Source organism: Sceloporus undulatus, chromosome 5 (assembly GCF_019175285.1).
Source record: "Sceloporus undulatus isolate JIND9_A2432 ecotype Alabama chromosome 5, SceUnd_v1.1, whole genome shotgun sequence".
Lineage (NCBI taxonomy): Eukaryota > Metazoa > Chordata > Lepidosauria > Squamata > Phrynosomatidae > Sceloporus > Sceloporus undulatus.
The window spans coordinates 53,673,627-53,691,407 of NC_056526.1; the positions used below are offsets into that span (position 1 = coordinate 53,673,627).

Sequence of the window (17,781 nt, forward strand, 5' to 3'; positions counted from 1 at the left end):
ACAATATACTTATCTGCTTTCACTTTAAATGTTTCAACCAATTTATCAAGCCCTATTTAAGTTATTATGAAGTCTGTAGTTAACATGTTATAGAGCTGTTATTCTTTTGAAAAACAGTTTCTCATTAAATGCCACATTTTGCTTTAGCGTGGAATTGCAGAATACCTAACATTCTTCGAGGAGAGTACGGATTTTTGTTTCTACAGCGGTGGGGAGGGGCCATCTTGGAACCAAACTCCAGCAGATATCAAGGGCCCACTGTACTTTTAATTTTTTAATTTCTAGATAAGGCTGGTTTATGTTTTAAGAGAAGTTCACACAGTAAATACACAGGGGACACTGAAATGGATGGCATATATGCCCTGTGTCTCTGGGCATTCAAGGATAGGTTAGACCTTCACACAATGAGGATAAGGGTCTGAAGAAGGTCTGTAATTGTGTTTGGCATTCAAAAGTTTTGTTAACAATACTGTATTTGGCCAAATGCAGTTACAGAGCACTCTTTAAATATTTTGTGTTTTATGCATTATTTAATTTAGGATGTGTGGTGATACTTGAGGCCCAGGGCTAAGGTATGCACTCACATCCCTCTCTCCAGTCAATCTAGTGGATTAACTAAATCAATGAAATAAAAAACTTTGCTTTTAAATTCTCATCCTAGATTATTGTTGATTTGTTTACTTTTTGTATATTATGCAGTCTTTTCCCCATTTTGTAACTGCATTAAATATACTAAATACACTGGGTTTAGGAAAGCACTGCCTGATAATTAACTTCTATTCTGTTTTAAAGGAACACGACGAGCCAATTCTGAAACACTTGAAAGATATTAAAGTGAAGTTTTCAGAAGCTGGACAGCCTATGGTAAGCTTTTGAGGATCTTGTTTGCCTTGGTGACAGTAATAAAATTGAAGCACAATAATAATAATAATAATAATAATAATAATAATAATATATTTATATTTCCCCGCTTCTCCCTTTCGTTTCGAGGCGGGGTTACAACCTGATAAAAACATACAGTTACATTCAATAAAATCCATAGTACATAATCTCAACAGTAATAATGTTAATTAAGACTAGTTTATCATAACCATACATCTGCTTTGTGCCTTTCTTTCTAAAGCATTGATTCCCAAAGTGGACAGTATGATCCCCCTCAGGTGGTGGAAGGTTCCGGGGGAGGGGGCAGCAAGGGGACTGGGGCAGTAGGGAGGCAGTGAAGGGAAAAGGGTAGCACGGGGTACTGACATGAAACTTCTTTTCAGGGTCCTCAAAAAACCACCACGCAGCCTTGCTGATCATTTTGTGTGGTTCTATCTTCTGCTCTTTGCCTGCCCATATGAGCTCACTCCCTTACTGGCATCTTTCTCTAGTAGTGGCAGTTGGGCACAGGGGATCGCTTCTTGGCTCAGAGCGGCATCATTTTCAGACAGACAGGAGCAAAGACTTAGAGCACATGGTGGCGGAGGAGATGTGGTGGCAAAAAGGAGCTTTCAAATTTGGGATCCTGCTGAAGCTTTGTGAGCTTTGCTGGGACTTGGCTAACAGGTTGGGGAGTTGCACTGCTTCTCCCACTTTCTTTCATCAGGCTGAGAGAAGAGGTAGTATAAAACTTTTTTTTTTTTTTTGGTGGGAGAGTAGACATTTGAAGCTGTGTGGGGAGGATATGTCTTCGGTTCTGAGAGCATTTCTAAAGAATGGAGTATAAATACAGCAACAATAACAATGATGATGTCTCTGAGGAAGGAGTAACTGTGCTTGATTATTGGAAAGAGTCCTTTGTGTTGGAGTGGCTCCTGTAGTTAAAATATCTCCTTTCCCAGTCCGGAGCATGTGGTCTCTGTAAAACCCCTGCACACACACATCAGCCGTGTCTTTCCCTGTGCCAATGGATTGAGACTCCCTCCTCTCTAGGAAGAAGCTTCTTCCTTGCATCTGGTCATCCACTCCATTCTTTTGTGGGATCTTCAATTTTGGAGGGATTAAAAATAGAAAATTGCATCTGCTAGAAGTCCCCAATAGCAGAAATTCTCGTTTTAAAAATTCCTCTCAAACGGCTTTATCAAATTGGCAATCTTTGATTTAATGGGTGAGGGTGTCCAGGTTGGTGAGGAAATATGCATTCCTGGTATGGACAAAGAATAATCCAGTGTTGCCTATTTGAGTAAGAAATAAAATGCAAGTAGTGACTCCCAACTGTGGGTCTTCTGGTTGGCTGGAGTGTATTTTAATGACAGCATCTGAAGACCTAAAGTAGAGAATCACAGAATAATTGAGCAGTGAGATGCATCTGTTTAGTATAGTTGAGTAGCTGGTAGGTGGTAAATAATAATGATGCATTTTTCAGTTGTTCCTAATGTTCTCTTCTCTTCTCTTTTCTTTTCTTTAAAAGACCTTTACACTAGAATTCCACTTTGAACCTAATGAATATTTCACAAATGAAGTTGTGACAAAAACATATAGAATGAGGTCAGAACCTGATGAGTCTGATCCTTTCTCCTTCGACGGGCCAGAAATTATGGGTTGTACAGGGTAAGTGTGTTAATCTCTGAAAATAATTGACAGCTTTTCTTAATATGATCTTGTGAATGAATTTTGGAAGGCAAGTTTATGGGTTACCTCTATAACAAATATAAACAAGTACAAAAAAATAGATTCAAGAATAAGAACCTACAGTATGCGTTTTAGCTTTTCATTATTTTTCAGTAGCATAGGACAGTCTCATTCTTATCTAGAAAGAGCATTACCACTTAAACAAGTTTCTAAAGTATATTGAGCAGATACAGAACAGCTAATTTATAGAACCTTAATTCTCATTTACATAGCTAATGACTAGAATACAGTTTAAAAGTCTTTAATCTCTATTGTGTTTTATATTCATTATTAGGCTTATTATTTTTCATAAGTTTCTCTATCTGTCTCTGTTAGAATAGATATTCTGTTTATAGTGTTATGTAGTTCTAATTTTTTTTGTACAATTGGCCCTCCACATTTGTGGGTTTGGCTTTTGTGGATTTTATTATTCACAGATTATTTGCTGCTCCTCCAATGCTACCCTATGCTGTTTTTAATAGAAACTGCAAGCGTCCTGAGACTGCAAATATGTGTCAGTGCTTTTAGGTCCCTTTTTAAAATGGCATGGGGCAGCAGCCGAGGCAATGACAAGCTTCAGCCATCCACTTCCGCATTGCAAAATAACCCCACCACCTTGAAGACATCCATGGTGGATTGAATCTGCCGAATCATACTTTTGTGTGTGTTAAGTATGGTTGATCGAGGAGTGGGGCTAGAGTTGTTCATGGTTTTTCCACTTTCACAAGGGTCATTTCCAAGTCATTCTTTGTTACTCAGATGACTAAACTACTGTTCTTAGATGCAGACTCCAAAATGGTGTATTAAGTCAAATCTGCCAGTATTATGACTAGCTAGAATGAATGTTTTAAGTGTATGCTTGGCTTGATAATACAGTTTTCCCATAGGTGCCAAATAGACTGGAAAAAGGGAAAGAATGTTACTTTGAAAACCATCAAAAAGAAACAAAAGCACAAGGGACGCGGAACAGTCCGAACAGTGACAAAAACAGTTTCCAATGATTCTTTCTTCAATTTTTTCTGTCCTCCTGAAGGTAAATCTTTTTTATTTAGAATATTTATATCCTGCCTTTTAGACAGAACAGTACCCAAAATTGTGTTCAATATAAATGAAAAACATATACAGTAATATCACAGGAACCATACAGTCAAGTATAAATTGAAGGATTACAAAGCAAGAAGCTGAATCCAAAACCCCAGTGGAATAAAAAGGCAACAAGCACTTGTGGATAAGGGAGGTGATACAGAATACTTTAAATGAATAAACTGATAAATAATGTGTCTGTCGTTGGGGTAAAAGAACATAAGACAAGGCTTCTTTTTAGTGATGATTATAAAAGGTGGGTAGGAGAAGGCAGACTTTTAAACAGTCTGGCCCCAAACCATTTGTCAGTTTTGTAAATTGTGCCCAGATGTTAATTGGAAGCCAACACAATTTACACCAAAATGATGTGCATCACTACCTACATCCTAGTCATCATAGCATTTTGTACCAGTTGAAGTTTATGGGCAGCCTCTTACAGAGCACATTATGATAACCTAGCCTGGATTGGGTCCAGGGTATGTGTAATCATGGTCAGATGTGCTTTATGAAACAGCACATTTGGTACACTAACCAAAGCTGTACAAAGGGGTGTTCTGCAACCTAGGCATCGAGGAGTAAAACTTGGTCTGCCAGAATCCCCAGACCATAAACCTCTTTCTTCAGGGAAATTCAATCCCAGTCAGACTGGGGTGTTAATACATGTCTGAATTCAGCCATACACAAGCACACTTATATACGTATGTCACTGTAGTTCAACAGCATGAAGAAGTAGCTTCTTCAGGTGGGAAAAGTAAACTTAAGAACAATACTACAAATATGCTACAGGAAAGTACTGTATATAACAGGGGTAGGCAACCTGCGACCCGCGGGCCGGATGCAACCCGGCAAGGCCTTGGGACCGGCCCCAGGCTGGTCCTGCCGCCAATTGCCACCGGAGCCTTTGGCCTCTTGCTTGAGGGCAGGGGGCCTTTGGCCTATCAGGAGGAGGCGGGCAAGGGGGGGCAAGTGGCAGGCAAGAGGGACAATTGTCTATAGAAGCCTCAGAAACATGCATTTATATTAACATTTTTAAAAAATCATCAAATTTTTTTGTGTGTCCTCCATTTTTTTTAAAAAAAGTCCTCCATTTGAAATTTTTTTCCTGGTTTAGTTATTTTTTAATTTTTTTAAAAAAAATATATTTAATTATTTATTTTTTGGCTTTGGACCCCTAGTTGTCTGAGGGACAGCAACCCGGCCCCCGGCTCAAAAAGTTTGCCTATCCCTGGTATATAGTGAATATATCAACCCCTGTCCTCGCTGGCATCACGTTCCCCAACAGTTATTTTGACTGTTGACTATACTAGTTGTACTCCAAAACTGGAGAGCACCAGGTTGGGGGAGGCTTTGTTATTAACTGCCCTCAAGTTTACCTCAATTCATGCCGACCCAAGGCCTCCTGTGCTCCACTGCTGTATTCAGCTCAGGCATGCTCAAGCCTGTGGCCTCTAGAACCTATTTGTTTATCTTCTTGGCCGCCCATGGAATCCTCAGCACTCTTCTTCAATACAGTGGTGCCTCGGGTTACGAAATTAATTCGTAACGCGGCCGCTTTCGTAACCCGAAAAGCCTTCGTAAGCCGAATTGCCATAGGCGCTAATGGGGAAAAGCCGCGATTCCGTGCGAAAAAGCTGAAAAAAGCACCAAAAGTTTTTTCGTAACCCGAAAAAACATTCGTAACCCGGAACAATGATTCCCTATGGGATTTTTTCGTATCCCGAAAATTTCGTAACCTGGGTATTTCGTATCCCGAGGTACCACTGTACCACATTCTAAATGAGTTTATTTTCTCCCTATCTGCTTTCTTCCCTGACCAGCTTTCACATCCATACATAGTGATGGGAAATACGATGGCTTGGACAATCCTTGCTTTAGTGTTTAGAGTTATGTCTTTACACTTTATGATCTTGTCCAGTTCTTTCATAGCTGCATTTCCCAAACCTAGCCTCCTTCAAATTTTTGACAGCAGTCTCTGTTCTGATTTATGTTTGATCCAAAGTATGGGAACTCTTTATTTCAATTTTCTCATTATCTAGGGTGAATTCCTGTAGATCTTCTGTGGTCATTATTTTTGTTTTCTTGTTGTTTAAGAAACACTTTCCTCCTTTACCCTTTTCAGTAATTGCTCAGGTCTTTATTGGTTTCTGCAAGTAGTATTGTGTCATCTGTATGTCTTAGGTTGTTAATATTCCTTCTTGCAATCGTCACTCCTCTTTCATAGTCTACCTAGTGGATAAACTGATACAATTTTGCTAAAACTAATAAAAATAATAGGAAATGACATAATATAATAATAATAATAATAATAATAATAATAATAATAATAATATAGTTCATTTATATTTTCCATGGATGGGGTGTTTGTCAATTAAGTAGCAAAGAGGAATGTAAGAGAAAATGGCATGGCAAGGCTTAGCAAGTAGCATATATGGGGAATTAAGATAGGTAGCCTAAAAGCAAGATTAATAAAAAGCATAGGCAGAAAAGCAAACTGAGGAATGAGAGGGAAACTAGAAATAATTAATGTATGTAGGTGACTGTACTTGACCCTAGACCTATTAGGACATCATGGACCAAACAAAAATATGCACACAAAAAGCCTTCATGGCTGTTTTTATTGTAACCCTGAACACTTTGTCATGGAATACCTTCCCTGGACTAATCACTTTTCTGTCTTGTCTGAAGAAAGTCTCAGTTTTATGTCCCACATCTTGTCCCTAACTGTGCTCAAGCAGTGTCCAGGAGTGCAAAGCCTTTCCATAAGAATGAAAGGACAGGTTTTTTTGTTTTTAAAAATTGCAATAAAATCTCAAAATGTTTTCCTTAAAAACATATAATCACATAGTAAATATATATATATAGTCATATAATAATGTTATAATGTTTAAAATCATAATTTTTTTTTTTTTTTTATGTTTTGACAGTTCCTGAAAGTGGAGACCTGGTAAGTCCTTTGAATTCATTTTCCTAATGAGAAATGTACGGGGCCTTTTTGAATTTGGAAGTTGATAAAGGATGTACTGTATTTTGACAGTGATTAAACAAACTCATTAACTTTTGCAAAATGAGCAAAATGAGGGGCTTTAGTTTGTTTCTCCTTACATAAAAATATGTTGCTGATTAAAGTTGTATTGAGCAATAAATATAGTCTTGCTGGCCTATGTGAACAGTTGTATGAATGAAAATCATGAAGATACAGATTAAGTATTTCTTTCTGGAATTCTGAAATCCAAAATATTTCAAAATCCAAAAATGTCCACATGGGTGGCTGAGATTGTGACACTTTAGCTTTCTGATTATTCAGTGTACATAAACTTAGTTTCATGCACAAAATTATTACAAGTACAGTATTATGTATAAACTTCAGGGGCTGAAGTTCAGGCTGTATATAAAAGGTGTATTCAAAACTTTAATGAATTTTCATGTTCGGACTTGGGTCCCATCTCTCCATAGTACCGTATTATGTATATGCAGCTATTCCAAAATCTGGAAAAAAAAAATCTGAAACCCAAAACAGTTCTGGGTCAAGCATTTTGCTTAAGGGCGGCTGAACCTTTATACAGTGGTACCTCGGGATACGAAATACCCAGGTTATGAAATTTTCGGGATACGAAAAAATCCCATAGGGAATTATTGTTTCGGGTTACGAATGTTTTTTCGGGTTACGAAAAAACTTTTGGTGCTTTTTTCGGCTTTTTCGCACGGAATCGCGGCTTTTCCCCATTAGCGCCTATGGCAATTCGGCTTACGAAGGCTTTTCGGGTTACGAAAGCGGCCGCGTTACGAATTAATTTCGTAACCCGAGGCACCACTGTACTGTACTATCAGCCATTTTGGTGTAATAGAGCATCAGTAAGATGGCTGGTGGTAGGTGGTTGATACTCTAAACAAAAGAGGAGCAGTGATGCACTCTACATTGTAAGTGTACAGATATTTGTAAAATAAAAACAGTCTGTGGCTAAAATGGCTGTCTAAAATGATTTGAGAAGAGCTCTTAACATTTAAGGAAATTCCCTTACTAAGTTTGAACTCTGGCTCTATATTATATAAATTCAAGCACTATATCAGGTCTTCAAACCAAAATTAAACTTATTGGTGCGTTACAGACCGCCTAAAAGAGGCGGTCTGCCGGCGCTGCTGGTTGCTCCGCGAGGGAGCCGTAGCAGCCAACCCGTGTGGCTCCTGCACAGAGCAAAAAAGAAGCCCCAAAATGGCGCTTCTTCCCACGGCGTGGTTATGACGCTGCGAGGCGCCAATGGCGCACTCACAATGTCATAAGCGCCACGCGATGTGCGGATGCTATGCGTCTGACACGTAATAATGGCGGCGCCTGTGTGTATAGGACACTGCCATTATTACGCCCCTGTCACGTGCTAGGGGTGAGGCCGGTGTGGATGCTAGGTCCCCGGCCAACCCCTAGCACGTGATGGGGGCACCTCAAGAGCCCGTCTATAACGGGCCATTATTCCTTGCTGTGAGGGTAATAGGAGATTAATAGAGATAATTTATTCTGCAATCACATGTACTCTTGAAAAACAAACTCATTGAGCTATGAACTCCTATACTTGTGCAGGATGATGATGCTGAAGCAATTCTTGCAGCTGATTTTGAAATTGGTCACTTTCTACGAGAGCGCATAGTTCCACGATCAGTATTGTATTTCACAGGTGAAGCTATTGAAGATGATGATGATGATGTAAGTGGTAATTATTTTCAGTAGTGTCATAATTACTTTGAAGCTAATCTACCTTATGAAGCCATAATTTAGTTTACAGGACTTAGTAATTATTAGTCATTTTCTGTATCTAACTAAGTGAACACAAATGTTAGTTTACAGAAAGTTACACATAGATGGGATGGATATTGATGACTTTCAAGAGGCAAACTGAAAAAAACCCAGGAGGTGCATAGGTTTGCATACAGTATTTTGAACATGAAATATTTTAGAGTCCACTTACAAAAAAACAGACTTGTATTTTACCAGTGCAAATTAGATAAGAAATTAAAAAGACCACCAAGATTCATAAATAAAAGATCCAGTCCTTCTTTTATTTAAATAATTTAAATAAAAAATAGTGCCTCCCAGATATTGGTCTCTTGGGCTCGTTACTGACAGCCCAGAAGGGGCAGTCTCGCGCTGCTGCCGGTTGCAGTGTCTGGGAACCGCAGCAGCCAAACGGCGCAGTTCCCAGACGCTGCAAGTGCCAAAGCACGCACTCGCGGCGTCACTTCTGCCGTGCGACGTGCGGATGCAAAGCGTCCGCTACATTAAAATGGCGGTGCCCATCTGTATGCGGCGCCACCATTTTGACGTCATTATGCGCGAGGGGCAAGGTGCGTCAGGAAGCGCCGCCCCTCGCGCATAATGACGGCGAGATGACAGCGCCTCATGGGCCCGTCTGTAACACGCCTTGGTTTTGCTGATTAGTGTGTAACTTACTACCAACTGGTTCTACAAAGAACAAACTTGCAAAAGGGCAGTGGAAAAGAAGAACAATTGAATTCTCTTAAGCATATTCCCTTAATAAAATGTGACAGGGAATGTGATGGGACTGTGATGATGATACTACTATGCAATACCAAGTGCTAGTTTAAAATCCATTATTCTAATAATAATATGGATTTAATATTTTAAGTCTAAAATAAAATCTGTAGGCACAGTAGAGGTTAAATAGTATTAGAGGTTCAGCATTAAGCTACATAGAGTTGCCTGGGGTGTTAAGAGGATTTTCTTCAGCAGCCCTTCTCCCTTTTCTTTTTCTCTGTGAAGTGAGATGAATGATGACCCAAGATAAAGTATTTTTTATTGCAGACTTGTTATCTGCAGTGTCTTCTGTGGGAAGCCCCCATAGGGTACAGTTGTAAACTTCTTTATTCAGTTTGGTGTACATGCAAGGGATGGGGTGGAGATGTCTTAATAGAGTGATCTTTCTCGTTTGTTTTCAACTGCTGTACTTAGACTGATATGCTTGTAACCTTTTTGGAATAGACACTTTTCTGTGAGGATTTCATAAAAAGCGCTATGGAGATATTCAAAAGAAATAAATCTTTATTCCTACTAAGCTATTCTTTTTTTCATAATTCTGAATATTGTAATCTCTGTAATCTAAATGTAAAACTGTAATTACATATTCAAATTAAAGTACTGTATAGTTCTCTACAGTTATTGCAATGTACTATTGATATAACTTAACAAAAACTAAAAGTTTATCCTTAGGTAACCCTTTGAGTTGCATTCCCCCCCCCCCAATAATTTCTCCATCTTAATCAAAAGTGTTGTTAATGAGGAATTATTTACTAGAGATCAACTTTTCCATCCAATGTAGCTGTCCTACATTGTTACAATGCTACACTTCGTAACTGCTAAATTATAGCCTTTAATACAGTTCTGTAAATATTTACTTAGAACTATGGATTTTATCACACAGGGAAAATTGGGGGGAAATCGGATTTATACAGCGATTATCCCATGCAAAATGTGATATCGCAATTAAGATTTTCACACGCGTTGCTATTAAACAGGCAATAAACAGCATCAAATCATTCTCTGGATTTTCTTGTGAATTCTTGCTGTTTATTGTCTGTTTAATAGTGACATGTGAAAATCCTAATTGCGATACTGTATTTAAACTCCCAATTTTGCCTGATTTCCCCCTTGTGATAAGGTCCTCCGTCTAGTTCAAGTTCATTTAAGATTTACTTCTAACAAAATGTATGTAGAATTGACGCATTAGTTCAATGTGGATTGCAAAAACTGAAGATGCATACTTCTGCAAAGTGCCTGTTCTGCAATTGTGATTATAGTATCTGAAAGTAGTTCAGTTTAAAGGTTTAAATTTCTAGGATAGTGATCTGTTGTCCTACTCACTTGTATTTCTCCCTTTCCCCCCAGTATGATGAAGAGGGTGAGGAAGCTGATGATGAGGTAAGGTTTGGAGATAGGGGTTAGATTCAATAATCTGTAAGATTTTCATTTCTTTTTAATTGCTTCTAATGGTTAAAATAATTTAACATAAAGCTGTTAATAACTTTCAACTTTCTGTTTCAGGAAGGGGAAGAAGAAGCAGATGAAGAAAATGATCCAGATTATGACCCGAAGGTAAGCAATCAAAATGTATGCTTTTGATAGTTGCATTGAAAGGAAATTGTCTGTAATGTGCAGATTCCCCCAACACTACTGATGTGTCTTTTCCCTCCCTCTCTCCAACAGAAGGATCAAAACCCAGCAGAATGCAAGCAGCAGTGAAACAGTGTGTATGTGGCCTTGAGGATTATCTGCACTGTAATAGCCTAAACACAACTATTAGTTACTTACAGCCTTATGTTTTGTATCTTGGTAGAATTAAGTAAACATTTTGTTAAAACAAACTGACAGAACCAGTTTAAAATGTAGGTTCCTTGTACCTAGCATTTTAATAGTACCTTTCTGCCAATATGTAGAATGCAGTAAATCCCTACAAGCATGAATAGTTAATTCATTGCTATATATAGTTTGGTTCTTGTGAAGTCTGTTGTCATGTAGCTATTAGACTGCAGTTGTGAAGATACCTGAACTTTTGATGGAGACCACTACTTGTTGAGAAAAGATCCTTTCTTGAAGAACCAACCAAAGTCTTTTTCAGCCCAGTAGTTTAAATGGGTTTACGTCTGCTTGCACTAGCTGTGCCTTCATTACTTTGTTATAGAAATGACAGTGACTCGTACTAATTAGGAGATGTCATACATTTTTTAATTTGACTACTTCCATATAATCCAATGATTTCCATCAAGACCACATGGAACATTTATAACTGTCTGCTTGTTTCTGCTCTAAGTTTTTGTATTTTGTGATGGTGACCTACAGAAAAACTAGAGACATCATATTAAGGTTGTTTATCACTGGGGTGTGAATAAACCTAGTATTTTCAGAAATTAGTTGTGTACTTGTGTAAACAGATTTTCCTTTTTAGGAAACTTAAAACAACAAGGCAGAATCCTGAAGGAAGCATTTACTGAACAAGACCTTCAAGGATATCTGCACAGGCACACTTGAAGGGATATAGAGTCATAAAAAATGTAAATACCTTGTCAGTTTAATGTTGTAGTGGGGACCTGTGAGCTTGCTGATTTTGGGCTCCAATTCCCATCATCCTGATGTTGACTGGGACTTATGATTGAAGAATATCAAGAACTACCATTCTCCATCACTTTACAGTAATGATACTGAATGTTCAGAAACTTTTTTGAGTGTCATGAGGGTATCAGTAATTCATTGTCTTTTCAGAGCCTTTATTTATTGGAGCATAAGGCTTCATCAAAGTAATACTTCGTGACATGTTGAATAAATAGCATTATCTTCACTTACTCCTTAAAAAGAGGTTCTTAATATAGCATTTACTTTACCATAGAGGAAACAGCCAATCCTTAATCAAGCCATATCTTAAATGTTATTTCAGCCAGTACTACACTTACAGACATGAGCAAAATTGAACTGATGTGACATAACCAATTTTGAATTTCAGCTGATTGTTTCTGAAAGTTCTAGCTGTAGTCAGACTATTGAGTAACTTTTGTCAGAACATCTCTTTCAGAGGCTGACAGACTCAGATCTGTTGTTTTATCCCTCACTATTTCCACATACGTACAACTTACATTTCTGACAAAGCACTGTGAATAGCAAGTCATAGTATACCAGAATCAGAGCTAGTCAGTCTCAGGCTCAAGTTGATGTAACAAAAGTATGTCACTTCTTGTTTCCATGCCAGGAGATTCCCAGGTGGACAGACATTTTATGACAGCTTTGCCTAATGTTTCAGTTTGCTTTAAAGATGGAGAGGTATGTGAAACTAGCATCACTACCTCAGAGTGGGATGATTTTGAAATTATCTCTGATGCTTCAATAAATACTAAATTTACGGTCCATGGAGAATTTCAGAAAATGCTCTGGGGATGATTATAATCCCAGTGTCAGATAAAAGGAATGCTTCTTAAAGGTGGGGCAGCCCTTTAGCATAGCATCTAATGCAGCAAAAGGGACACAGCAGTCAGAAAGAGGAAATGACTCCCAGGACCTAAAATATTCTGGTTGAGTTATCTGCAAGGAAATATTTAGTTCATGGCTGTTTAGTTCATGGCCATTGAAGAAACAAAATGTATTTTTATACTGACTGGGACAAGAGAAGTAGTAGACAATTTTTCAGTGAAGACAGATTCTCAAAGGCCCAGTGCATTTTTGGCTATAGATTGTCCTTCATCAAAGAATGTGTAAAATTCTGTGTGTCTCTGTGTTTTCCAGTGTCCAGAGTTTCATGTGCTTTTAGAACAAAAATGCACGCAACATCAAAAAAGGCAGGTGCATCACAGCTGGTTTTGTTGAATTCTACATATGAGAAAATAGTGCAGTGCATCTAAATGGTGCATTGCACTCAAGAGCAGTGAAGAAAATACTGCTACCATATCTTCTGATTTCTAGAATTTTAACTTCCTGTTTGTAGCATTCCTCATGTCCAAAATAATGTATTCCATGTGCACAATTCTATTAAATATTTCTTTTTATGTAAGAGCAAATTTGACAAGGTGTCGGAAAAGATGAAGAAAGCAGAGGAAGTCCAACTAATGTTCAGCACTTCCTAACATCAGCTTGGTAACAGCTTTGTTTTTAAAATGTGGAAATAGATCCCTTGTCTGACCCATTAAAGAGGCAGAATAAGATCAGTTTTAGGTACCAAGCCAATGAAATAGCTAGTGTAAGCAAGGTGCTTCCATACCTTTCTATGTATGTCTGAAACTTTTTCGTACAAAATCTGTTTATGAGAGTAATAGAAACACAAAAACAATCCTGTCCTAGTTTACATTCCTCAAACGTCCCAAGAGGCTGTGAGTTTGGGTTTGCAAAATGAACTTTTACATTAATTTGCATAATGAAGGAAAGCAAAAACACTATTGATATGATTTGATTGTTTTTAAAAATCTCTCCAGTTAAACACTTTTGCATTCACTTTGGAGAGTGTTTGTGGACTATTTCAATGTAAATCCCAAATATAATAAATTGCATAAACCTCTCGAAAATAGTTTGAAATATGATCTTATCTGAATCAATTTTGTTCCTCTCTTTTCAAGGTATATGTCTCTGTGGATATCTTTACAGCACAAGTTGGAGAACAATAGGATAAACGAATCTCATATAAAACTCTTACACTGAGTTCAGGTTTCAAAAATATAGCTAAATATCTGTTGTAGGAAATGCTATTAAATTATTAAATGTTGTGTTACTTTGCAGATGCTTATTCTGGCATAACCGTGGTCTAATTCCTGAATAATATATGTAGGTTAAGTGTAGAGCTGCTTTATGTGGCTAAAAGCAATTCAAGAGACAGCAATAGTATGTATGCAGAGCACAAATGAACATAATGTTTAGTTTAACACTAGATGGCATCTGTGTGCTACAGTACTGAACATCAAATTAACTCCATGTGCTGTCTCTCTGTATGATGCAAAAAAGATGTGAACAGAATGGTATCAAAAGTTCTGTCTTACTCAATGGTAGGACCAAGAATTTAAATGCAATGGTTTGTAGCCCTTTCATTTGAATTTCATAGGGGCTTCTTAGGCAAGGAATACTCAGATTTGGTTTTGCCAGCTCCTTCCTCTGAAATAAACTACAGTCCCTGATAAATACTAACCAAGGCTGATCCTGCTTAGCTTCCAAGAGCAGACAGGGATCTGGTACCTTTAGGGTATTTAGGCAAAGTACACACCTTGAGGGCCAGTATGGTTTGAATGTTGGATTGCAACTGGAGCCCAGCCCAGGTTCAAATTGCTTGGCCACAGAAACCCACTGGGTGAGCTTGAGCAAGTAAGTCTCAGAGGAGGGCAAAGGCAAAATTTCCTCTGAACAAATCTTGCCCAAGGTCACAGTAAGGTGGAAATGACTTGAGGGCACATAACATGTACCTTACCGAAACAGAAGGACAAAGTAAATAACCTTCTGCCATTAGCTCATGGATATTGTGTTAAACAAATATATCTTTGGTGTTTGAATGCTGAAAATTTGATTGTTACAAAGGAAGGACTTGTAGGTGTTTTCTTTGTGGGGCATTGTGGCAACTTGGAGTTGGTACTACAGTTGGAAACAATCTGCTCTTTTAAAGATTCTATGGCCTGTTACAGACTGCTAAAATAAAGCTGCTTTGGGTTTCTTTGGAGGTATATTATTTAAATGATGCATGGGTCCTAAGAGTCCGGAGGTAGCGCCAAAGCCACACTCCATTCCTAAGCACCGGAGTGCAGCTTTGGTGCAGCTTCCGGATTCTTAGGATGCATGCATCATTTAAACGGCATACCTCCAAAGAGACCCGAAGCAGCTTTATTTTGGCAGTCTGTAACAGGCCTATGATTCTAAGATATTTGTTCTATATCTAGGCTGACCATATTTTCTTAAGACAAAAATGGGACAGGGTTATGCAACGTACTTTACTCATGAAAAAGTAAGACAACAAGGAAAGTTTTATTACATGAGCATACTGAGCTAACAATTATTCTTCAGCAACAGAACTGTACAAAAATTTAGATGTAGAGGGGGGCTGTATTTCACCACGATTGTACCATGAATATTTCTTTGATGAAGTAATATTGCACAGCAAATTAGTCTTCCAATACCTCAACAAAAAAATTCTCACTCCATGACACAAGGAGGGGGGCCTTTTTGTACAACTACTATTTCAAATGGGGATCTTAAAACCATATTTTGCAATATTATGGCATTTTTCTTGAAAATGGGACAAAAGACATATTAAAATGAGAGGATGATCTGGAAATAGGGGGGGGGGGGAGGTACTATCCTGTTTGAAACAGTACGTATGGCCAGTCTGTGTATATCAGATGGGAAGGGAGTCTACAGAGTGCTTCAACTAATGAATAAATATACCAGGAAGAAAAGTATGGAGTCCCCTGGGTTCCAAGCTATTAAAAGATAGAGAAGCCAACTGTGTTGAATGGCTTGGGACATAAATTGATCAGAAAGTACTGGGGTGACTGAACACACCCCTACTTTGTCTAGACAATAGTGCAGTCTTTTTTTTTCCAGTTCTAATTTCTGAGTGTTGTATAGAGTAGATCAAAACCTTATTTACTAGGTTTATATGTTTGGTATAGTGTTAGCGGGAGTGTTGGAGCTAGCAAATAGCTTTGAGTCCTGCAAAAGTTTTAGTTCTGCGTGCTGAAATTTCAATAGGCTATTACGATAAAATGGAAACAGTTTCTCGCCAGTCCTTGTGTGTATTTTTAGATGTGTGGAATAAGGAGTGGTGTGCCTGTTGCCTCATCAACCACTACATTTTACAATATATCAAAACCAGGGGTGAGAGGAACCTCTGGTTTGCAGACCTATGCACATTCACTTGGATATGTAAGTTCTACTCAACACATTAAACATGCACTCAATTAGACTTGTGGTGTGCCTTGTAAGTTTCTGACTTACAGCTACTTTAAGGTTACCCTATTTTCTTGGCAAGATCTGTTCAGAGGGGGTTTGCCTTTGCCTTCTGTGGGAGTCACCCAGTGGGTTTCCATGACTGAATGACCCAAGCCCTGGTTGCCAGAGTCATAGCCCAACACATTATTACATGCTGGCTCTCAAGGGTAGACTATAATGCTTCTTAAATTCATGTGTTAGAGCAGTGCTACTCAGAAGTGGTGGTCCCAAAACTTGTGCTGCTTATTACAAACTTCCAGGAAAGGAACACTTGTAACCAATGGGCAAAATATGATGCTAGTCTGTGACACTTTGGAAAAACGTACTAGTCCCACACATCAAAGAGTATACGGCTAACAAACTGCTCCTCCGGCGATTTCATTTCAGACTTGTAGCATTGAGGTTTTCTTGGCAAGATTTGTTCAGAGGAGGATTGTTATTCTCTGAAGCTGAGAGTGTGTGACTTGCCCAAAGTCACTGAGTGGGTTTCAGTGGCTGAGGTGGGATTCAAGAACCCTGGTCTCCAGAGTGACAGTCCAACGCTCAAACCACTACACCACTCTTGGGTATCTGGGTAATGTAGCTTATAAAGCACCATGATGGAACAACAACATCATCAAAATGCTTTAGCACCACAGAGGGTGACTGGATGGCCACCTTTTCCAGGGCCTACATTTCAACCTTCAGTCCAGGAGGAATTGCAAGATGTCCTCCCTTTGGAGGATATACCCTAAGGAACATGAATTTATATTTCTATGGAGTGTCTTTTTTCAAGGGCAAAACCCTTTTAACAAACCCTGCCAAGAAAACCCCTTGCTAGGGTTATCATAAGTTGGAAAGTACTTGGGAGGCACATGACAATGTTTGTTTTTAGTAAGTAGGGAGATCTTCTAGCACCTTTGAGACTAACTGAAAGGGGGGGGGGGAATTGGCAGCGTGAACTTTCGTAGACTTCAGTCTACTTTCTCAGATGCGTTTAGTTTGTGTCTGGTCAGAGAGTTGGAGGAGACCCCAGGGGCCATCCAGTTCCACTCCCTGGATGTCCTACTGGATTCTTGAATCACCTCCATTTTGCTGTGCTTTGCCCTGCTTTGTGGTGAGAACCTTCAGCCACCCCTAAGTAGTATGGAAATGCTAGCGTTTTAAAGGTGAATGTGGGTTACAAGTAAAACAGAAATGTAAAGTACTGCACTTAGGCAGAAAAAAATGAAATATATAGCTATAGGATGGGGGACACCTGGCTTAAGGAGACAACGTGTGAAAGGGATCTAGGAGTCCAAGTAGACCACAAGTTGAACATGAGTGAACAGTGTGATGTGGCAGCTAAAATGGCCAATGCAATTTTAGGCTGCATCAATAGAAGTATAGTGTCTTGATCAAGGGAAGTAATAGTGCTACTCTATTCTGCTTTGGTCAGGCCCCACCTGCAATACTGTGTCCAGTTCTGGGCACCACAATTCAAAAAGGATGTTGAGAAACTGGAGCCATGTGTCCAAAGGAGGGTGACTAAAATGGTGAAGGGTCTGGAAACTGGCCTATGAGGAAGGACTTAGGGAGCTGGGGATGTTCAGCCTGGAGAAAAGAAGTTTAAGAGGTGATATGACAGCCCTGTTTAAATACTTGAAGGGATGTCATATTCAGGAGGGAGCAAGTTG

General features: G+C 38.8%; 1 protein-coding gene across 2 annotated transcripts in view; it reads left to right on the forward strand.

Annotated features, from left to right (window-relative positions):
• NAP1L1 (nucleosome assembly protein 1 like 1) overlaps nucleotides 1-11,586 on the forward strand; it is a 37,269-nt gene extending 25,683 nt beyond the window's left edge. For both annotated transcript variants that reach the window (XM_042468645.1, XM_042468646.1), the window contains exons 8-15: nucleotides 793-864; nucleotides 2,393-2,532; nucleotides 3,480-3,625; nucleotides 6,600-6,619; nucleotides 8,249-8,371; nucleotides 10,568-10,600; nucleotides 10,724-10,774; nucleotides 10,886-11,586. In XM_042468645.1, the coding sequence (XP_042324579.1) occupies nucleotides 793-864; nucleotides 2,393-2,532; nucleotides 3,480-3,625; nucleotides 6,600-6,619; nucleotides 8,249-8,371; nucleotides 10,568-10,600; nucleotides 10,724-10,774; nucleotides 10,886-10,921 (621 nt within the window). In that variant the 3' untranslated portion in view covers nucleotides 10,922-11,586. The remainder of the gene's footprint in view (nucleotides 1-792; nucleotides 865-2,392; nucleotides 2,533-3,479; nucleotides 3,626-6,599; nucleotides 6,620-8,248; nucleotides 8,372-10,567; nucleotides 10,601-10,723; nucleotides 10,775-10,885) is intronic.
• Nucleotides 11,587-17,781: the final 6,195 nt, after the last annotated feature.